The sequence below is a fragment of the Girardinichthys multiradiatus genome, chromosome 2, assembly GCF_021462225.1.
Source record: "Girardinichthys multiradiatus isolate DD_20200921_A chromosome 2, DD_fGirMul_XY1, whole genome shotgun sequence".
Lineage (NCBI taxonomy): Eukaryota > Metazoa > Chordata > Actinopteri > Cyprinodontiformes > Goodeidae > Girardinichthys > Girardinichthys multiradiatus.
This window is the reverse complement of record NC_061795.1, coordinates 46,305,054-46,328,628: the sequence shown is the minus strand read 5'-3', so window position 1 is coordinate 46,328,628 and position 23,575 is coordinate 46,305,054. Positions and strand designations below refer to the sequence as shown.

At 43.9% G+C, this 23,575-nt stretch overlaps 1 protein-coding gene across 1 annotated transcript in view; it reads left to right on the top strand.

The window, feature by feature from the left end:
• Positions 1–6,375: 6,375 nt before the first annotated feature.
• Positions 6,376–23,575, top strand: part of si:ch211-212o1.2 (uncharacterized protein LOC492735 homolog) — a 42,090-nt gene continuing 24,890 nt past the window's right edge. The window contains exon 1 of the mRNA XM_047346060.1: positions 6,376–6,863. Coding sequence (XP_047202016.1) covers positions 6,704–6,863 — 160 coding nt within the window. The 5' untranslated portion in view covers positions 6,376–6,703. The remainder of the gene's footprint in view (positions 6,864–23,575) is intronic.

Below are 23,575 nucleotides of genomic sequence, written 5' to 3'. Positions count from 1 at the left end.
CAACTGTGTGATGTGAGCTTATTTACGGGGGCATCGGCTGCAGCTTAACCGTGTCCAGAGCCTTTCCATCAAAGCAATTCCATCTCCCGGACCCGGTATCACTGAAACCCAACTGGCTGACCCTAGAGGTTAGGATCTGGTTTCAGAGACTGAACGTGCTCCAGGAGAGGCTTAAACAGGACATACGATCTTTAAGAAGTGGGATTGAGTGGCCTGGGTGGCATCTCTCTACCCTTCTTCTCCGACAAACACGCCGATCATCAAGAATGCATTTTTCCAACAACAGATGAGAATTTTCATAGGGAGCAACTTGGATTCAGAAATCCAAAATCTTTTGATCACTTTTACTGAAAGGATAAAACTAAATATGTTGCATTTCAGAGAGCTGATGGTGAGGTTTGGAGAGAGACTGACCCACAGCATCACAGATTCTCTATCGTTCTGACCAGTGGGCAGGAGGTGATTTTCCACATATTCATCTTTTGTTGCTTGGTCCTAGTCTCAACTGACCAAATCACACATTTCCTGTTAATGTCCCAGGAGAGTTTACTAAACTCCACGTTTTTTTGCTATGGTAGGACAGAAAAGGCACCATCTCATGGTTCAACTCCTTGCTGCATTTCTCCTGCAGTGAACCTTTGGTGATGTTTTAACCTCCCTTCCAGTCCTCCTCACTGTTAAGTGGAATATTAACCTGGTCCTTGTTCATCAGACCCCAGATGCTTCAATTTTTCTAATTACTGCTCTCACTGTAGGTTTAGGCCAGGAGCATTTTCTTTAGGCATTTCATACCTTATGAAGATCATCACAGACCTGCTTTACTTGTGTTAAAATGCTTCAGCTTCATGCATTATGTGGGGATTGTTCAGGTTGCCAACAGGTCTGAAGAGCCCTATATGGAAAAGTCCTTCAGCAAACAAACACTGAAATAAGCGTTAAATTCATAGCTTCTAATTTGGCACAATGTTAAAGGGGTATTTATTATGTTTTTATTTGATCAGCTGTAACTCATTTAATGTTTACTGGGCAAACCTGAACTGGATTATCCTGCACTAAAAAAAATAAAATCTGGGATCTCTAAAACATTTTATCTCGTAGAAAAGGCACAATTTTAGTGTAGTTGTGACATGTAGACAACATTTAACTATGTTCATTATCAATGTTGCTTTTCCATTGGAGCTAATGGTTGGTAGGTTAATTTCATTTATACAGCACCTTTCCTTTCAAGATAAAAATCACAAGGTACTTCACAGAAAATTAACAAAGGGCACAGTTACAAAATATATGAGGTTAAATAAAAGTTTTTTTAAACTTTCAGGATCTGAAAAAGCTAGCGTATAATCAGGTACAACCAGTTAAGATATAATTCAACAAAAAATGCGGTTATGGAGCACAAATTCAATTCAGTTTTATTTATATAGCGGCAATTCACAACACATGTTGTCTCTAAGGAAACCCAGCAGATTGCATCCAGTCAGTGACTTGCAGCATTCACTCCTCAACCATAATTGAGCCGGTTTAGGCTAAACCTGACATCCCCTTACTCCATCCAACAGGGAGGGAGGAAGGCTCCCTCCCTGATAAACTAAGCCGCTCTAACTATAAGCTTTATCAAAAAGGAAAGTTTTAAGCCTAGCCTTAAAAGTAGACAGGGTGTCTGCCTCACGGACTAAAACTGGGAGCTGGTTCCACAGGAGAGGAGCCTGATAACTAAAGGATCTGCCTCCCATTCTACTTCTAGAGACTCTAGGAACCACCAGTAAACCTGCAGTCTGAGAACGAAGTGCTCTGTTAGGAACATATGGACCAATCAGATCTCTGATGTATGATGGAGCTAGATCATTAAGGGCTTTATATGTAAGGAGGAGAATTTTAAATTCTATTCTGGATTTAACAGGGAGCCAATGAAGAGAAGCTAAAGAAGGAGAAATATGATCTCTCTTTTTAATTTTCATCAGAACTCTTGCTGCAGCATTTTGAATCACCTGAAGGCTTTTAACTGCATTTTTTGGACATCCTGATAGTAAAGAATTACAATAGTCCAGCCTTGAAAAACCTGAGCACAAAGAAGCAACAAGTTTACAAAACAACATCATGCTGGGAACGGTGAAGGTGGTGTGAGGGGTGCATATGTTTATCTTGAGCATGTGTGTGTGTGTAAGTGAGTGTGTGCAAGTAAGTCCATGAAGCACTGTCCCAGAGGCCATAGTCCTTGATGGTACGTTGGAATGTTCATCAACCGGCCACAAAGTTCTGAGCAGGTCCACAGATGTCCTCAGGGAAGGGAGGGGGCAGAGCGTCATGTTTACATGACTTCCAGGAGAAGTTGAAGAAAGCCAGCCAGCCATCAAGGCCATGCAGGGGAGCCAGATTCAGAAATCTTCTATTCGTGTTTCACGTCACACTTTGTCGTTTGGTGATTAGCAACGCATCATTGCTGTGGAAAAAACAAAAACAACAGAAAACAATGAAAACCAGAGAAATACAGAAAGAGGGTTTTAAGTAACACCAACACAGAGGATTTCAGAACGAAAACCGTCTGTCCTCCACTCTCGGACAGTGCTGTCTCTGAAACCAAGAGGTCATGAGGTCACCTCACTGAGCCATAGTACAGCATGTTTGGAAGAAGGAACAAAAATCTTAATCCATTCGTGTTGCTTAATATGGTTCCAGTGGCAGAGGATCATGGATATGGCACTATTTCACAAAAAACTAAGATAACAAGATAACAGTGAACTGAACCAGAATTAATAGAGCATCAAAGGTTACCAGCCAGAAAAATCCACCCTGATGTCTGCTTTAGTCGGAATCTGGGCTTGGATTGGATTGGATCTGGATTTCTAACAACCATGACCTCAGTATTCAACATGGAGTTTCCTTTCCACTGACACTACAGGTCCTTCTCAAAATATTAGCATATTGTGATAAAGTTCAATATTTTCCATAATGTAATGATGAAAATTTAACATTCATATATTTTAGATTCATTGCACACTAACTGAAATATTTCAGGTCTTTTATTGTCTTAATACGGATGATTGTGGCATACAGCTCATGAAAACCCAAAATTCCTATCTCACAAAATTAGCATATCATTAAAAGGGTCTCTAAACGAGCTATGAACCTAATCATCTGAATCAACAAGTTAACTCTAAACACCTGCAAAAGATTCCTGAGGCCTTTAAAACTCCCAGCCTGGTTCATCACTCAAAACCCCAATCATGGGTAAGACTGCCGACCTGACTGCTGTCCAGAAGGCCACTATTGACACCCTCAAGCAAGAGGGTAAGACACAGAAAGACATTTCTGAACGAATAGGCTGTTCCCAGAGTGCTGTATCAAGGCACCTCAGTGGGAAGTCTGTGGGAAGGAAAAAGTGTGGCAGAAAACGCTGCACAACGAGAAGAGGTGACCGGACCCTGAGGAAGATTGTGGAGAAGGGCCGATTCCAGACCTTGGGGGACCTGCGGAAGCAGTGGACTGAGTCTGGAGTAGAAACATCCAGAGCCACCGTGCACAGGCGTGTGCAGGAAATGGGCTAAAGGTGCCGCATTCCCCAGGTCAAGCCACTTTTGAACCAGAAACAGCGGCAGAAGCGCCTGACCTGGGCTACAGAGAAGCAGCACTGGACTGTTGCTCAGTGGTCCAAAGTACTTTTTTCGGATGAAAGCTAATTCTGCATGTCATTCGGAAATCAAGGTGCCAGAGTCTGGAGGAAGACTGGGGAGAAGGAAATGCCAAAATGCCAGAAGTCCAGTGTCAAGTACCCACAGTCAGTGATGGTCTGGTTGCTGTGTCAGCTGCTGGTGTTGGTCCACTGTGTTTTATCAAGGGCAGGGTCAATGCAGCTAGCTATCAGGAGATTTTGGAGCACTTCATGCTTCCATCTGCTGAAAAGCTTTATGGAGATGAAGATTTCATTTTTCAGCACGACCTGGCACCTGCTCACAGTGCCAAAACCACTGGTAAATGGTTTACTGACCATGGTATCACTGTGCTCAATTGGCCTGCCAACTCTCCTGACCTGAACCCCATAGAGAATCTGTGGGATATTGTGAAGAGAACGTTGAGAGACTCAAGACCCAACACTCTGGATGAGCTAAAGGCCGCTATCGAAGCATCCTGGGCCTCCATAAGACCTCAGCAGTGCCACAGGCTGATTGCCTCCATGCCACGCCGCATTGAAGCAGTCATTTCTGCAAAAGGATTCCCGACCAAGTATTGAGTGCATAACTGTACATGATTATTTGAAGGTTGACGTTTTTTGTATTAAAAACACTTTTCTTTTATTGGTCGGATGAAATATGCTAATTTTGTGAGATAGGAATTTTGGGTTTTCATGAGCTGTATGCCAAAATCATCCGTATTAAGACAATAAAAGACCTGAAATATTTCAGTTAGTGTGCAATGAATCTAAAATATATGAATGTTAAATTTTCATCATGACATTATGGAAAATAATGAACTTTATCACAATATGCTAATATTTTGAGAAGGACCTGTACATGTATGCTCAGTATGAGGGATTGCTGCAAAGTTAATGACTTGATGCAATCTCGATCAGGAGGAGAGATTGCTGCAAGTCAGAGATTAAATATAATTCACTAGGTTTCCTTAAAAAGAAGACTATGTGCTTTATACACAGTACGAATGTTAATTCATTAAAATTAAAAAAATATTTTCACCAACAAGTTGTTTTTCTGAGCTGAAAGACTTGGCTAATTTTAGCTAAATTAAAAAAATGAAATTCATTTGCAGATGCTCCCTAAAGTTAACTTTCCATAAAATCATCTCTAAATGTTGAGATGTAACTCAATGGAAATGCAACATCTATTTATAGGGGAGCAGAGACCCGAGGCACTGGGGGGACTAACAGGAGGAGATGAATGAATACAAAAAACTACACAAGTAAAACACAGGGATGACGAAGGAAAAAAACAAGTTGAGTCAGGAGGCCAGGAGGTTCATTTAGCCAATGAGGAGTCTCTGGAAAGTGACCTAAAGGTCAACTAATTCAACAAAAAGGCTCAGGAGGACGACCTGCAAACCTCTGGCACCAATCAGGAGGTTTGGGATGACGAGTTCAGTGATGAGGCTAACTACACTGAACAAAAATATAAACGCCCCTAGTAAAATATTGTTGCCATGTGAGCATTTGCTGACATTTTATTGTACAAAAGTAATATTTCTCTTGATATGAACATCAGTAATTACTGAAAATACATTTGGAGTTTCTCTATATATTGCGTAACCTAAATGTTAATAAAACTCTTATATTTGACATGGGGCGTTTATATTTTTGTTCAGTATAGAATCACCCAAAGACCACCTGATCAAACAAAGACATTCTGGAGGTAGGCGTAGAGGTTGTGCATCTTAATTAGGAAACTTTGAAGGGTTTATCATGGGCAGTACAAGATTACTCAGCTGCTCACAGGGAGCAGCGGATTATATAGGCGTGTTGTCCTCAACTTCCTGTAAGAAAACTGAAACAGTCACAGGTAGAGGTGGGTCGTCCTCACAAACCCATGAATTTTGAGAGATGGGTTGTCCTTAGCCCCTTTTAGGACCATTGGAACTAAGGGTGGACTAATGCAGACCAAGGGCTGGTTGCAGGAGATTCGATGAGAGGGTGGGGCTCTGGAGATTAAATGAAAGGCTGGTGATGTGGAGAGAAGGATGATGATGATGATGACGATGATGATGGACTTAATGGCCTCGAAAGTGATGGTGGCACTGGAGACCAAGGTGATAGAGACTGCTTTGATGATTTCAACACTGGTAGAGGAAGAGTTGATGGTGGTATCAGTGGTGATGAGGAGGATGCTGACACTAGTGATGAAGACAGGCGTGCTACTGAACACGGGGACGAGGGAGAGGACGACAAAGACGAGGGATGCCCTGAGGGATTTTGAAAATTAATTACAAATACAAAATTTGAGAAACACAAAAAATATTCAAAAAATTTAAATAGACCCAAACTGAAAAGTCAAAGAAGGACCTTCACATCTTCACAGGATGTTCTTTGATGCAACATTTCAGCTTCAATCTGTTGCCATCTTATTTTAAGAAAACCTTTGAAATTAGATGAAAATTGTTGTCACTGCAAGATCCTGAGATAATGTAACAAACCAAACCAAAAATAACTGTTGTGTGCGGACATAATCAAACTCTTTAACTCTAAACTATCATAATTTATTGATTAAATATTTTCCTTTAATTTATTTAGGAAAATATAAATAATGATCACTCTTTTATTAATGAAAGGTTAGGGACTCTTGTTTTCTCAAAAATGAGGTTGCTTTTTATTTCCAGCTAATCTTCCCATTTTTTAATCATAAATGTAATTCACAGACTGTCCCCATCACCTCCTTTCCTGCTCCTTGAACTTTATTTGTTACCATTTAACTAAATAAAACTTGATTTCTACAGATAAAGCAGCAGTTTGAGGAATTTCAGGTTTTCAGTTAAATATCACAGCAGTAGTTGGCGGTTGGTAGAAAGTAGGTCTGTGTGTCAGCGGAGCGTTTCCGGGTTCTACTGCCGAGTTTCCATCACTTGCTCCAGCTTCCTTCCTCCTGTAAGTCAGCCTCAGGCAGCTCCAGATGCCCGAAAACCGAACGGAACCAGCGCCGATAAGCAACCCCGGTTCATGTCTACTCCCTGAAAGCCGAAGCTAGAGGAGGGACAGCGGGTAGCAACGATGGCGGCGTCGCTTCTCTCGGAGACCGACATCAGGCACCGGTCCATGGCGGAGGAGGATCCGAACGGGAACGAGCATGGGGCGGCTGCACACAGCGCGGCGCCTCGCTGGGGGCCGCAGCACGCCGGGGCCCGACAGCTGGCCCGGCTCTACTCCCGAGGTAAAGGAGCAACACCGCCTCTTTTTCCGCTGGTTGTGTTTGCGTTAATCTGGCTTGTTTTAGTCTGGGTGTGATCGGTGCTATCAGCGGAGGCCGAGCAGCCGCAGCCCCGACATCGGTGCTGCAAGCCCGCTGCTGATAAGGGAGAGGCTGCCGCTGATGGGTCGGTTCTGGTGCAGGAACAGTGGTTCACACACGCTTATGAGCCATTGTGACGCAGCTCCTGTGGTTCTGGTGGAGCTTCTGCATTGATCAGCATGAAGGAACCTGCAGCTGCTCTCCACACATAAACATCTGTGTTTCCTCTTATCTGAAGGAGCTCATTCACAGTGTGGCACAGAGAAAACACAAAGCTTTAAATAGCTGCCCACACTGGCCCAGTGAATGGTTCTCTGTGTGAGGCCCCTGCAGGCAGAAACATGCCCTGACATCTGAGGAAATACTTTAGTTAAGGGTCAAATGTATAAACACACCTGACTAATATTTGGCTTCAGTTGAAGTTGCAGCTTCACCACATGCTTTTTGTAACCATCAACAACCTTCAGGCAGAATCGGTGGTGTTACTTTAAACCGCTTGGTATGTTGGAACGGACCTGGTTTCGAGAAGCTCCCTCCAGTACCAGTTTGGATGTTTGTTGTTGTCCTCTTGGACTCACTCAGTTGTCTCCTAATTTCGAGCATCTAGCAGCTGATTTGAGGTGAAGTCCTTCTTCCTCATTATCTCATCCACATCGTGCAATGCATCAGTACCACTGGCAGAAAAACAGTCCCCTCAGCATGATGCTACCACCACTTTGCTTTGCAGATGGTACCGTGTTTTTAAAAGCCTTATCCTGCCAAAAATCTCCATCTTACCATCAGTCCTTTCCCCAGAAGGTCTCTAGCTGGTCCACGTGGGCAGCTGCAGACTTCAGTGAAGCTTAAAGTTGAAAGAAACCACCAGGTTGTCCTCAGAAGGTCTCAGTTCAAGGATTTTTTGGTGACTTGCACATCATGCAGACCAGAGCTGTCAACCATGGCTGCCATCATGACGTGATAAAAGTACATTTCTTCAGGTCATGCGTATTTCGGGTGCATTTAGCTGCACGTCAATGTAGCAATGCTGCTGCTACGTTTGGGTGGAGCAAACATGACTCGTCATTCCTCAGCCTCAGTATATGGCACATTTAAAGGTAGCAGCCACGTGCTGCTGATCAGAAGCTTTGATAACCTCATCATCATCAGTGTGAGCAGCTCCATAAAAGCAGGTTGTTTTGGCAATTTGCAGCTCTGGAGAAAACAGATATGTGTTAACACAATGCCAGGGCAGAAAGACATCAGCAATGACCTTAGAGAAGCAGCTCTTGAATGTGGGAATGGAACTCAGCCTCATAAGCTCGGAGGTGGAGGTGTGGTGATCTGGGTTTTTTTTGCCGGACTGCGTTATCTTATGTACTTTGGTCAAATATGAGATCATGTGAGCCTCTTCTCCTGGGCAGAACTTAGGTTTCAAATTTGGACCTTCAGTGAGCTGTTCAGAAATGAATGTCTTCAAAGCTTGGAAAGCAGAGTGGCGATAAAGTCAGACACAACCATTACTGAGAGTTATTTCTACTAAAGGTAATTCTCCAAGCTGCTGGATCAGGAGTAGACTTAGTTCTTTTATTTTAAGCTTTATTTAGCTGATGTTGAGGACCATACCTGGCTTTTAGGACCTTTTTGTTCTGGATTTATACTCATATTCTTCTTCAGACAGATCTGTCTCTGCAGCTCTGAGGCCAGACCCAGAATATCCTGCAGATTGACTCATTTTGTGAGTGCAGATGGACTTCTGGCACCGTGGACAGCACAGACTTTATCAGAGGAAACCTGTGTTACCAGTTGTGCATCAAGCTGGTTTTTGCCTGACCATCTGCCCTGCGTCTCACTTCACTGAGCATTTTAATTGCCTCCAGTTGAGCCCTGCTGGCAACCTGTTGACACGTTCTAAAAAAAAGAGAGGTGATTAGACGAAGGGAGAAATTGCATCACTAACAGTTTGTAGGATGGTTTAAAAAACACTAAACTTCTCCATCTCCGGTCCAACTTGCCGGAGTTGATGTCCATGATCCCTTGCTCTGAAGGCCGTTCAGATCAGTTGTCCTATTTTTAGCTGGTGTGAGAAACCGAGTCACCTTCTCCATTAATGGAATTGGATCTGCACCATTACAGTGCAATTACATTAGAGAGATAAGTGTCAGTGTGTTCTGCTTCAGGCAGAGCTCAGGTTACACACTGACCTGCATTCATTCACTCATGCACACTTTATTCAGCTTAATTCATTTGGATGCAAGATAACGAGGGGATGAGAAAAACTGGTTTTAATTAAGAGGAGCTGCTAATAGCTGGACTAGAGCGTGTGTGAAACATGTTTAGAGAGTAAGAACATCTAGAAGCCAGGAGAAAACACCAGGATGTCACTTAATTTAGAGGAAACTTCACAACAAACATGTCGAACATGATATAAATGCTTCTGTTTCAAGGGACATGCATGAAAATACTGCATGGTGATAATATATTTGGTAGGACTGAACGATATGTTGGTAACATCGGTATCAGCCAATGTTGGTCATTTTTTAACGTATCGGCCCTATAAGTAAAACTGGACCGATATTAACAACTGATGTTTGTTTCCATCTTGTTTGTGTTTGAGGGGAGGGGTTGGTCATGTGGTATTTGTTTGGTCATGTGACAGTGATAGTGATGCAGCACAGGATTGTGGGAAATTTACCGAAGCAGAGAAGCAATATCAGCAGTGTGGTCATTTTTTTACTGTGTTAGAAGGGTAGGAAAATGTATTTGTATATAACGGTTTTCGATCACAACAGCAATATGAATATCGGATATTTAGATTGGCGCAATAATTTTCCTATCAGTGCATTAATAATATTTGGTGTGTTGGCTCGGCTTTAGCTTGCTCACAGAGAGTGACGGGGATACTGTGAAAAAGGAAAAGAGTGAGAAGAATCAGAAAAATGGGCTTTAGCTGGAATCATCTCATCATCGAAATATTCGGCAGCATTTTCCTAATGTCCCGCAGCCAAACTTAGACTGGGTCAGTGAGCCAGAATTTCTAAGAGCTGTATGCATTGTGGACAATCGTTCCCCTCCCCTACATGTTGCTGTGTGCTGTCAGACAGCTGGCTTAAGAAAGCAAGAATATAGAGGTGCACTGATCAGTTGAACAGAGATTGGGATCTGACAATTTTTCCTTGATTATTTGATCGTTGATCAGCCTGACAGACACAGAAAATCTGATTTTTTTTTTCATTAAATTATTCAAAACTAAGAACTCCTGCCATATCTGGTCTATAAACACATCAATTATCATCATGATGGATCTGTTTAAGATGGAGGTTTGGGGCATATTTGTCACTTTCAGATGGACTCAAATCTTCCTCCATCAAAGAACCTGCAGCACATTTTCTTGTTGCCATATGCCTTATGGTCCAAACTGGTCCAAATTGGACTCAGCAGGTCAGACTTAATGAATGGTATTGGCCAGGAGAAGCCGCATCTCGGTGCATCTCTGGTTGCAGACTGGTTGCTCTGACCAGCGTTGAGAAGCATTGGTTGAGAGCAGGGGTCTTCAGCTCTGGTCATTCAGAGCTACTGTCCCGCAACTTTTAGATGCATCCCTTTTCCAACACACCTGAATGAAATGAACGACTCGATACCAGGCCTCTGCAGAGCTGGAGGACTGAATGTTGATGGGGGAATTCAGCCTTTTCATTCAGGTGTTGGATGGTAGCTGTCCAGGACTGCAGTTGAAGACCCCTGATTTAGAGGTTATCTGGAAGATAGTTTGTCAGTTGCTCAAACTGGGTTGTTGACTCTCAGAGGCGATGCGCTGCTGTATCAGTGCTCTGAAATGGCACCAAGGACCAGAGGATCAGGTTCTGTTGCAGAGTTCTTATTTAAACATTCTCATCTGTCTCTGTGGACCCATAATAGTCTCAACCCTGATCAGGACCAGAATAGAAACAACGGGGGTTTCAAAATAAGTCCTGATGAACCATCTAAATTCTGGAATCAGTTTGCTGGACAGGTAGGTACTGGGTATGTGTAATCCAGTAAGTACCCTGTCCTCCGGTGCACATGATAAAATATTCCAAGCATCCATCTGCCTGTTTGTAATTTTAGCCAAACTTTGGCTGATTTCCAGTAAAGGCACCAGTACATCCTGGTTTATGCTAAACTGAACAGGCCGTGGCACAGAAACATGGAGCGACGTGTTTTTCATTCAGGATTAGCAGATTCAATCGGTAGTTAACACACACAGTCATGTGTGCTTCATCCCGACAGCTGCAGCTCAGATTGATGCATTAGAGGATGACACGTGCATTTGTGCCCCTGACACTTTATCACCTGCAACCACAGGGCGACTGGTCATGGTTGTGCTGTGATGCAACACTGCAGGGGAGCGTTGCGTAAAGTTTAGGAGGGATCCTGACACTTTAGGGAGTTCCTGTATGTCACTACTGGAGGGCATCATATAAATCATATAAAATTAATCTCTGACATCTAAAAATACTTTAAACTGTTTAAACTCTGTTGTTCCTCAGTAAAGAAAACCAAAAAACTGGTACCAGAGGTTTTAAAAGCTGCTTTAAATCGGTTTTTCACATCATCATCCCAAAAATCAGTGTGTGCAAAATCACAAACACCAAGGGCTGCTTAGAAGCGATACACAATGTCAGGCGTTCACAGTCTAGATATTGATGATGTATTTAGTCAAGTTGGAAGCTTAACTCTTAACTGCCCCTAATGCTCAAACATCAGGGGCTAAAGATCGTAAAGAATGATGGGGACAAAGCTGAACAGTAACGAATGAAAAAAATCAGAAAAGTGTGATGTAATCCTAATCATAATCATCACAATTTCCAGCATTAGTTACATATTTTGTTCATATTCAATTCAGTTTATTTATATAGCGCCAATTCACAGCACATGTCGTCTTAAGGCACTTCACAACAGTCAGGTTCATACATTCCAATTAATCCTAATCATTGAACAGTGCAGTCAGATTCAGTTATTTATTCAAATTGGATAAAAAGTTTTTCTGTCTAAGGAAACCCAGCAGATTGCATCCAGTCAGTGACTTGCAGCATTCACTCCTCCTGGATGAGCATGTAGAGACATTGGACAGTCACTGGTGTTGACTTTGCAGCAATCCCTCATACTGAACATGCATGTAGCGACAGTGGAGAGGAAAAACTCCCTTTTAACAGGAAAAAACCTCCAGCACAACCAGAACCAGGCTCAGCGTGAGCGGCCATCTGCCACGACGGACTGGGGGTTTGAGAGAACAGAGCAGAGACACAAAGAGAACAAAGAAGCACTGATCCAGGAGTACTTTCTATGGGAAGGAAGAGTAAATGTTAATGGATGTAGCTCCTTTAGTGGTTTCATTTGGAAGAAAAAACAGATAAACTCTGAGCCAGTTTTCAAGGTTAGAGTCTGAAAGAGAGCCCATATATTTAGTCACAGTAGAAGTTCAGTCAATCGCCATGTCTAGGAGAGAGAAAGGGTTAAACACTGAAAGACAGGGCCATGTGGATCATCGGTAGAGGGTGAACATTAGGTTGTTGCCACCAGAAGCTTGGACGATGTCCCTCTCCAGAAAGGTGTCACAGGTAGACACAGAGTCAGGCCAGGTGTAGCTTCTAGGAAGAGAAAAGAGAGATAAAAAAAGTTAAAGTTAAAAACTGAAATAACCGCGAATAATGCAAAATTGGAGAGTAGTATGAGAATGTAGCAAAGAGAGTGAAAGTGGTCATTTTGTCCTCCAGCAGCCTAAGCCTATAGCAGCATAACTACAGAGATAGCTCAGGATAACCTAAGCTACTCTAACTATAAGCTTTATCAAAAAGGAAAGTTTTAAGCCTAGCCTTAAAAGTAGACAGGGCGTCTGCCTCACGGACTAAAACTGGGAGCTGGTTCTACAGGAGAGGAGCCTGATCAGGCAGCCGTATTTTAAATCATTGTTTTGTCGTCAAGAAAATGAATAAAGAAGCATAAGTGAGGATAACATGAAGCCCACATCAGTCAGTCAGTGATTGAAACCACACATTTGTCCTTGATCAGCTCTGACTGGTGATTTTCTCCTCAAATACTCAATCAGATTTTCTTTATTCAATAAATGGATCAAAACTGAAAAGTCCCACTTTTTTCCGTCTGTAAGCACGTCAGTAAACATGTTAATTGAGTTTAGTACTAATTAAAAATGCACTGATTGGCCATTTTCCTTCCTCCAGTGTTTTTGTAAAGCTTTGACCTTCCGATACCAGTTTAGTATATTTTCAATTTCTTTTTAGGAAAAATAATGGAAGAAAATATAAGAAGAGGTGATGTCACACAATGTGAGAGTGCGTACAACCTAGCTAGACAAAAGGGATTTCTTCTGAGAAAAAGACTGATTTCTTGGTTTTGGTGACAATAAATTGCCACTATTCCCTCTGTCACAGAGCTCTGTATTATACTGAAGAAGGACAGTTTCATCTGCCAACATGGGTACAGTCAAATATCATAAATGTGTGCATCCTGGAGTAACTGGATCTTGGTCCTGTGATTAAAATAATGGCCCAGTGGTTTCCTGCCTGTACTAAGGACGGCTGTTTTCACCAGGTGAATCTCCACAAACTTCCCCCTCATTTCAGCCAAAGGGCTCAGCGGGCTGCGAGTGGAAGATATGCTCAGTGATGCTAACAATGCAGCCGAGCCATTTTATGGGAGCTTAAAAGCAGAAATGTTCCCCCACATGCTGACAAGTGTCTGTTTAAAGTAAAATAAACAGCTGAAATCCAAAATGTCAAAGTGTCCATTTAAGGGAGCGCCACGCTGTTCCGCGCTCGCTTGTTTGGGCTCGGTTCAGCGCCGGCGGGAGGTAAATCTAAATAGCAGTTTGGCTTGTTAGAGTTTGGAGAAGTTAGATGAGGCATCGGCGACGCTCCGTAGAGCCAAACACGGGCTCATTACAGCAAAGCAAGGATGGACAAACAGCTGGATGCATCCCCCTCTGCCTCCATTTCTGCGCTTTTCCATTTCTCCCACCAAGTCTGTGTTCATTCCCTCGTCTCCTCTGTCCTCCCATATGTGTTAAAATGTCATGGTCCAGTGCCTTCCTCCTCCTCCTCCTCTGTATTTACAAGGCATCTTAGTTCTCAGTCTTGTTTCGTGAGCAGCTTGTATGTTTGTATGTATTATCGGAAGTGTGTGAGGTCACTTTACGAGGGTCTAATCCTTGTTGTTTGGGAATCTGACTTTAAACTGAGTCCCTGTTAGATTTTCCAAACTACACACCTTTAATCTATTAATGCCATTTATCCTTATTTGCCCTCTCTTAAGGTGCAGTCAGGGCATGGTGGTGGACGGGTGGTGATTGGGGATTTTTCTGCATAGCAAACCATATTTAAGGTAGTCAGCTAGAGTCAACTAAGTACACCCCGTCACTAATTCTCAGTCCACAGCTGACCATTTTCAGGATTGTTTCCTTTAGAAAGTCGTGGCCAGAGGTTTGAAGACTGATTAATTTTCCTGCAAACTTTACACCATTTATTAATATTTTTGTTATTTGTTTCTGAACATTTTATACGTTTTAAAGTAGAGCTGGTTGATTTGCACAAAACATTATTACAACTTTTAAATTTTAAAACTGTATTGTCGCGATACGGTTTTCAAATTAAACGTTTAGTTTCAAAGGAAGTCTCTGTTTCTGTACATATTTTACAAAACAATAATAACAGTGGAGGTTTATTTTTAAAATTTTCTTAAATTAAACCCTGAATTCTCTTAAGAATTGCAGAACTTTACCACCAGGATTATATTGATGTAAAAATCTTATTTCCAGAACAAATATGTTTAAATACAACCAGAAAATAAATTGAAATCAAATTGACACTACTTTTTAAGGAATGGTGGCCCCACCTACTTCCTGTTAGGCCACATATGCTATCTGTCATTAAGTTTAAAGCCTACTTATCAATGTTGTTTTATCACCCAGCAATATTTTAAAGGCTTTAATTGGAGATCCACCGATCAGGCATTTTCCTGACCGATACTGATTTTGGGTTTTCTTTGAGTAGGGCTTTAGAATTTCCACAATACAAAAAACGTGGACCAAGTCGCATAATTTAACAAACTGAATCCGCCACAAAATGCAGATTATTCCATTTTCTAAAAGCTGTTGTTCTGTCCATCCTCCCTCCATCCGTCTTTCTGGTTTCCAGGCTCCATATTTAAAGCTGGCCCAATTGCAGAACTCTGGATTGATATTGAACTTCTGTATTCATTCAGTAAAACTGGGATTGATACCAACAGATAACTCTGGAGATTCGAGGAAGGAAATCTACAGAAATTCGATTTTCTTACATTATCCTGTAAATTTAATCAGTTTGAAATGTCTTTAAATCCATCAAAACTTAGATGAAGAGTCCAAATATCATCTGTGGATCCTTCATCTGCAATTCTCAAATCAACTCAAAGACCCATATTTATAAGAAATCTCTTTTTGCTTTTCAAACGGGTCCTGTTCTCAGACGTTATACCATTCCTCTGCCCACTGGGACATTAAATTTCCAGTTCTGTTTAGCCCGGAGCCATTGATGCACTTTGACACCAATTGGCGCTTTTGGACCAAACTGTTACGGGGGCTCCCTGAGGGTAAAGGGGGCCTAGATATCTCTGGACTGCCTACCTTTGACTGGTTTTATTCTGTAGTTTAATTGGCACTAAGGGGTCATAGTGGTCCTGCTGGAAAATAAAATCAGCATCTCCATTCAGCTTGTCAGCAGAAGGAAGCATGAACAATTCTAAAATTTCCTGGTACATGGCTATATTGACTGCGGACTTCAGAAAACCCAGTGGACCAGAACCAGCAGATGACATGGGACCCCAATTCATCAATAATAGTGGAAACTTCACTCTGGTCTTCAAGCAACGTGGATTCTGTGCCCCTCCACTCTTTATGCAGACTCTGGGACCTTGATTTAACAAATGAGATGATTGACTTTTATCTGACAATAGAACTTTGGAACATGGAGCAACAGTCCAGTTCTTCTCTGCTCAGGTAAGACGTTTGTAGTCCATGTGTAGGATTTGTCTGTGCGAAGTGGATCTTGATCCCAGCCTCAGTCCACTCCTTTTGAAGGTCTCCAAAATTCTTAAATGGAGTTTGATTGACAATGTTCTCAAGCCTGCAATTGTCCCTGTTGCTGGTGCACTTTTTACTACCACTCTTTTTCCTTCCACTCAACGTTCTTTGAATATGCTTTGATACAGCACACTGTGAACAACCAGCTCCTTTAACAATAAACGTCTGTGGCTTTCCCTCCTTGTGGACAGTATCCATGGCAGCCTTCTGGACTTTAAATATTCAGGTCGTCAGTTACGTCATTAATGAGATGAGTTTTGTTATTATTTGCCCAAAACATTTTCACCTTTTAAAAGAACTTCCCTCAGTAATCACACCATAGAACAGAAAAAGGATTGTATTTAGAAAAAACATGCCAAATGTGAAATCTAAGCATGAAAACTTGCTTTAATCATTTAAGATCTGAAGATACAAACTGAGTTCAGTGCTGCTGAGTTTCAGATTTCTCAGCAGCCCGTTGTTGTTGTTGTCCAATTCTGGTCTTCATGATGCTCCAAATGTTGTCGAGGGCCGGGTGCATTCAGGTCAGTGAAGTTTGAGGTGTGGCGTCTAGGAAGTCGTGGAGAACGATGTCTGGGATGATCCTGCTGAAAATACCATTAACTTTCTGGAAAAAGACGGCCCATTATGTAGACGGTTCAGCTGCTTGTTAAACTGGTAGATCATCCAGTCACATAGCAGCAACCCGATGCATGTAGGCATCCTGATGACTTGTTGACGTCCAAACTGAAGATCAGAATCGAGAAGAAACGGGATTTAAGTGAACATGGTATGGTTGGGTGTGTCAGATAATGCTGATCTATTGGGATTTTTCCCCAGAACCATCTCTCGGGTTTACAGAGAAAAAGAGAAAATATCCAGTGAGCGGCATCTCTGAAACGACCACACACTGAGCTTTGAAGCAGCTAGGCTACAGCAGCAGAGAACCCCACTGGGAACTCATGTTAACTAAGAACAGGAAACTGAGGCTGCAGTTCACCAAGGGTCACCAAAACTGGAAAATAACAGACAGAAACAAATTGTCTTGTCTGATGAGTCTTGATTCCATCTGCAACATCCAGGTGATCGGGTCAGAATTTGGGGAAAGCATGGGTCCATCTTACCTTGTATCAACAGCATTTGAGGTCGTTTAGAAGGGCAACGGGGGTCCAGCCTGCTTCCAGCAGGAGTACCTAATAAAGTGGCCAGAGAGTGTGTAAACAATTAGCATTTCCAGGCAGGATTTTTACTGTTGACCTTGACTAGTGTCGGGAAAATCCGAGCCGCTCGAGTGTGTGTGTGTGTGTGTGTGTGTGTGTGTGTGTGATTATCCTTATAACTGCTGCGGATGAATATTGTGGTGGAAAGCCTAGATGTAACCAAGATGGCGCCGCAGATGGTCGCCTCGGCGTGTTGGTGCGCTTTGTTTTGTTTTTTGCTTTAAAACGGTCTTCTGCGATGGTACCCGGAGTTCTCTCACCAGAGAAGAACTCATGAACATCAGGGCTACTACACCAGAGGAGTTATTTCCAACTTTTCTGCCTACTGCTGTGGAATTTTTGGACATTCTGGTCAAAGGTGCGCTCACCTTTGTTCACGCGGTGAAACGCCGGAAGAGAGGGAAACGGGCTGGGGTGCTGGTACGTCTTCACCTGCGTGGACTACGAATACCGTTACCTGGAATATTTCTCTCTAACGTGCGCTCACTTCCCAACAAAATTGACGAACTACAACTGCTGTTGGGGAAAAACAGGGACTTTTATTCATCAGCAGTTTTGTGCTTCACGGAGACGTAGCTGTGTGGATTAATACCGGACTGCAGCTGGCAGGATTCCAGCTCTACAGAGCGGACAGACACACGGAACTCTCCGGCAAAGCGAAAGGTGGAGGAATCTGTTTTTACCTCAACAGTGGTTGGTGCAACGACGTGACAGTGATTCAGCAGCACTGTTCTCCAGACCTGGAATCCTTCATCATAAACTGTAAGCCTTTCTATTCCCCCCATGAGTTCGCTTCGTTCATCCTGGTCGGTGTTTACATCCCGCCGCAAGCTAACGTGCAGGTCGCACAGCGCATGCTCGCCGACCAGATACTGAGTGTGGAGCGGACCAACCCGGACTCCTTAGTAATCGTCGTTGGTGACTTTAACAAAGGTAATCTCACCCACGAACTCCCCAAATATAGACAGTTTATAAAATGTCCGACCAGAGAGGACAACATTCTGGATCACTGTTACACCACCATCAGAGACGCTTATCACGCCGTCCCACGTGCTGCACTGGGCCAATCCGACCACATCATGGTCCACCTTATTCCTGCATACAGGCAGAAACTAAAGCTCTGCAAACCTGTTGTGAGGACGACAAGGAAGTGGAGCAGTGAGGCTGTGGAGAATCTCCAGGCGTGTTTAGGCTGTACAGACTGGGATGTGTTCAGGACTGCTACCAACAGTCTGGACGAGTACACAGAGGCTGTGACTTCCTACATCAGCTTCTGTGAGGACAGCTGTGTACCATCATGCACCAGGGTGAGTTACAACAACGACAAACCCTGGTTCACAGCTAAACTCAGAAGGTTAAGACTGGATAAGGAAGAGGCCTTCAGGAGTGGGGACAAAGACATATACAGAGAGGCAAAGTACAAGTTTGGCAAGGCAGTGAAAGAGGCCAAATGACTGTACTCTGAGAAGCTCCAAAACCAGTTCTCAGCCAACGACTCTGCGTCTGTCTGGAAAGGGCTCAAGCAAATCACCAACTACAAGCCGAAAGCCCCCCATTCCATCAACGACCGACGCCTCGCCAACGACCTGAACGAGTTCTACTGCGGCTTTGAAAGACAAAGGGACAGTCCTGCAACCATCCCCCACGACGCCCCCCAACAGCTGCAGCCACAATCCACCACCCCCACCTCCCCAACCTCAAGAGGGGCCTTGGCACCTCCAACCCCCACCCTGAAGTTCCCCCCCACCAGCCCCCTACCCACGCCGAGGACGGCTCTTTCCATCCAGGAGATGGACGTCAACAAACTCTTCAGGAGACAGAACCCCCGGAAAGCTGCTGGTCCGGATTCTGTCTCACCAGCCAGCCTGAAGCACTGCGCTGATCAGCTGTCTCCAGTCTTCACAGATATTTTTAACACCTCACTGGAGACATGTCATGTGCCAGTCTGCTTCAAGTCCTCCACCATCGTCCCTGTTCCCAAGAAGCCAAGGACCTCAGGGCTTAATGACTTCAGACCCGTCGCCCTGACCTCTGTGGTGATGAAGTCCTTTGAGCGCCTTGTGCTCTCACACCTAAAAGACATCACCGACTCCCTCCTGGACCCCCTGCAGTTTGCCTACAGAGACAACAGGTCTGTAGATGATGCAGTCAACCTAGCCCTTCACTTAATCCTCCGGCACCTGGACTCCACAGGAACCTATGCCAGGATCCTGTTTGTGGATTTCAGCTCTGCCTTCAACACCATCGTCCCAGTTCTGCTACAGGAGAAGCTCTCCCAGCTGAGTGTGCCCGACTCCACCTGCAGGTGATTCACTGACTTCCTGTCTGACAGGAAGCAGCGCGTGAGGCTGGGGAAGCACGTCTCTGACTCCCTGACCATCAGCACCGGTTCCCCCCAAGGCTGTGTTCTCTCTCCTCTGCTCTTCTCCCTGTACACCAACAGCTGCACCTCCAGTCACCAGTCTGTCAAGCCTCTGAAGTTTGCGGACGACACCACCCTGATCGGACTCATCTCTGATGGTGACAAGTCCGCGTACAGATGGGAGGTGGACCATCTGCTGGACTGGTGCAGCCAGAACAACCTTGAGCTCAACGCTCTAAAGACTGTGGAGATGGTTGTGGACTTCAGGCAGAACCCAGCCCCACCTGCCCCCATCACCCTCTGTGACTCTACAATTGACACTGTGGAATCTTTCCGCTTCCTGGGAACCATCATCTCCCAGGATCTCAAGTGGGAGCCAAACATCAGCTCCCTCATCAAGAAAGCCCAGCAGAGGATGTTCTTCCTGCGGCAGCTGAAGAAATTCAACCTGCCAAAGACTATGATGGTGCACTTCTACACAGCCATCATTGAGTCCATCCTCACCTCCTCCATCACCATCTGGTACGCCGCTGCTACAGCCAAGGATAAGGGCAGGCTGCAGCGTGTCATTCGGTCTGCTGAGAAGGTGATTGGCTGCAGTCTACTGTCGCTCCAGGAACTGTACACCTCCAGGACCCTGAAGCGGGCAGGGAAGATTCTGGCTGATCCCTCCCACCCCGGTCACAGACTCTTTGAGACTCTCCCCTCTGGCAGGAGGCTGCGGTCCATCCGGACCAAAACCTCACGCCACAAGAACAGTTTTTTCCCATCTGCCACCAGCCTTGTTAACAAAGCCCGGAAACCACCCTGACATTCTCCCTCCCCCCCCCCCCCCCCCCCCTTTTTTTTTTTTGCTGACAGGACACTTGTAACCTGTAACTCTATGCGTTACATTAACGCTCAGCATAGACTCCTGCTTTACTTGCACTGCTTTACTTGCACAATGATCACCTGCACTGTTGTATTGCTCTTGCATCTTACACTGCTCTATATTTACTCTCACTCACTTAAAACTGTGCACATATATTTATATTATATTGTAGATATGTTTATACTGTTTAATTTGTATTGTATTGCACCGACTACGCCAAAACAAGTTCCTTGTATGTCCAAAAACGTACTTGGCAATAAAGCTTTTCTGATTCTGATTCTGATTCTGACTGCATGCAGCGAACACTCATAGGAGCGTGATGGGATCAGTCCATCCTGCTTTTTTTTTTTGGTTGGGAATGTCTGGTCTGAGCCGGGTGAGAGTTGAGGAGTGACGTTGGATCGAAGGCTGCTTCCCTGACTGTCTTTTAGGTTAAACCTGTGTGGTTGGTATGTGCATCTGTTTGTCTTTGTGTATGTGTGTGTGTGTGTGTGTGTTGGTATGTTATTACCGTATCTGGTCCTCCATGTTGTGTTTGTGCTGTAGTGAGTCATTTGTCTTCTCCACTGTGTGTTGTTGGTTTTCTTTGTGTTGTTTTGGATCTGTGTTCGTCCCAGGTTCTGCTGTCCGCAGAGATCAGATGAAAGGGAAGAGCCCTCAGACTGATCCACTCCTCCTGAACGAGGGAATTCAATCCCATCTTCCCAATCCTCACCCCCGTGTTTCCATGTGGCTGTTGTTCTCCCTCAGTGTCTCTCTCCCCTTTATTCCTTATTCTCCCTCTCTGAGCATGCGACCCACTTTCACCACCCACATTTCTCTGCCCCCCCCCCAAAAAGTCCCATCGAAAGACGGTCTGCTGAGAGAACACTTGGTGGGGAGGTGGTGCAGGAAGACTGATGGATGATAAAGATCAGCAGAGCTGAGTGAGTAGTACAGCTACGCCCCGCTGTGGTTCTGTGCCTGATGTGAGCCGTCCATACATCAGAAAGAACTGGTGACTGTAAATGGGATTTGTCTCGGCGAAAGAACCTGGCAGAACAGTGGGGGAACGTTTTTTTGATACATTTTTTTAAATTAAAAACCTGAAAAGTGTGGCTTGTATTTTTAGTTGGCCTTCCTGAGTCGATACTTTGTAGAACCAACTTCTCCTGCAGCTGCAAGGCTTTGGGATTATGTCTCTACCAGCTTCCACATCTAGAGGCTGGGATTTTTTTAACATCAATGTTCAAGTTTTGCTACAGATTTTCCAATATATTTATGTCTGAACTTTGACTAGTCCATTTTAAACCACGACTATTCCATTGCAGCTCTAGCTGCTTTTTAGGGTGGCTGTCCTGCTGGAATGTGAACCTCCCATTCTCAAGTCTTCTGCAGCCTCTTAACATCTTTTCTACCAGGATTGTTCTAATTTAGCTTCATCCATTGTCCACTTTGTCAACTCTGAGCAGCTTCCCTCTTCCTGCTGAAGGTAAGCGTCCCCCACGGCCTGATGGTGCCACCACCATGTTTCACGGTGGGTATGGTGTCATCTGACCAGAGCGCCTTCTTCCACATGTAAGCCTACATGGCATTTGGCAAACTGAAAACTGGACTTTTGTTAAAAGATGACTTTCTGCGCTCCACTCTTCTATTAAGAGATTTGTAGAGTGCACAAGGAAAGATTCCCACCTGAGCTGTGGACCTCTGCAGCTGCTCCAGTTACCATGGGTTGCTTCTCTGATTAAAGCTCTTACTCAGCCTGTCAGTTTAGGTGGACGGTCGTGTCTTGGTAAGTCTACAGGTGGTCCATCCTCTCCATGTTCAGATGTTGGATTGAACAGAGCTCTGGGAGATGTTCATATCTTGGAATATTGTCTTAGAACCTAACCCTGGTTTAAACATCTCCACAACTTCCTTCCTGACCTGTCTGCTTGGTCTTCATGTTGCTGATTGTTCTCTTATGTTCTCCAACAAAAGTAATTGATGCTTGAGTTATCTGTATATTTTGAATGATTTACCTAACCGAGCTCATTGAGGTATTGAGTCCCTTGTGGTTTTCTGACAATAGATATGATTTGATTATTAGAGTCAAGCCAAAAAACTTATAAAATACTCAGTAAAATGTAGCCTAATGGCCCTGCATGATGGCCAGTGAGATTAAAAGGTATTAATTAGCTTTTTGTGTCAGAGCACTGTGTTCAGGTCTCACTGTTTGACATTTTAACTCCTGCACACCCAATCAAATAAAAGCTGTTTGACTGCTGAGCTTCAGACCTTTACAAAACAACAAAAACATGAGAAAAAACGATGCAGTGACCCTGATCTTCATGTAACAGAAGAACGCTGACGTGCCTCCACTTGAGAAAAATGCTTAGAGCTCCTCCTGCTTCAGATCGTTGTGTGTGTCAAAGGGCAAAACAAAGCAAGAACAACAGAGAAAGATAATAGAGTGATTTAGCTTGCTCAGTAAAGCAAAGGCACAGCAGCAGATTTCTGCAGTTCTTTGCAACCGAATTCTTTTCAGAAGCATTAAGATGGGTAAAGAGTCCAAGAACAGATGAGTTTTCTGTCTTAATATTGATGGCCAATCCATCTTCCTTATTTTTGGCAGGAAATCAGACAGGAGACAGATTTGGGCCTTTTAGGTCTGGTACCATATAGAAATTTGAACATTTCAGAACCCTGCTTCAAGGTCTACTCCATGTCCCTCATTTATCAAGCAGACATACATCAAATATAGGGTTGTAAAGTCGTACCGTTTTATAAATCACACATAGAACAATAATTACTACTCTTGGACCTCTACCAGTTCTTGACAAAGGAGGTCTAACGCCTGCAAGGCATTCAGGCCCAAATCATCAGGCCTCCACCACCGTGCTTGGCACTGGGTATGAGGTGTTTGTGCTGAAATGCTCGTTTGGTTCTCCCCCGACATCGTACTGTGCATCATGACCAAACATCTGTACTGTGGTCTCACCTACCAAAAGGACTTTGCTCCAGAGGCCTTGTGCTACATTTTAATGGACTTTTGCAGACGTTGTGCTGTTGAGATGGTTTTCATCTTAAATGGCAGTAATCTGGTAAGTCTTTTATTTTCTGTTTACTTTTGTCACAGAATCTGCAGCAAAT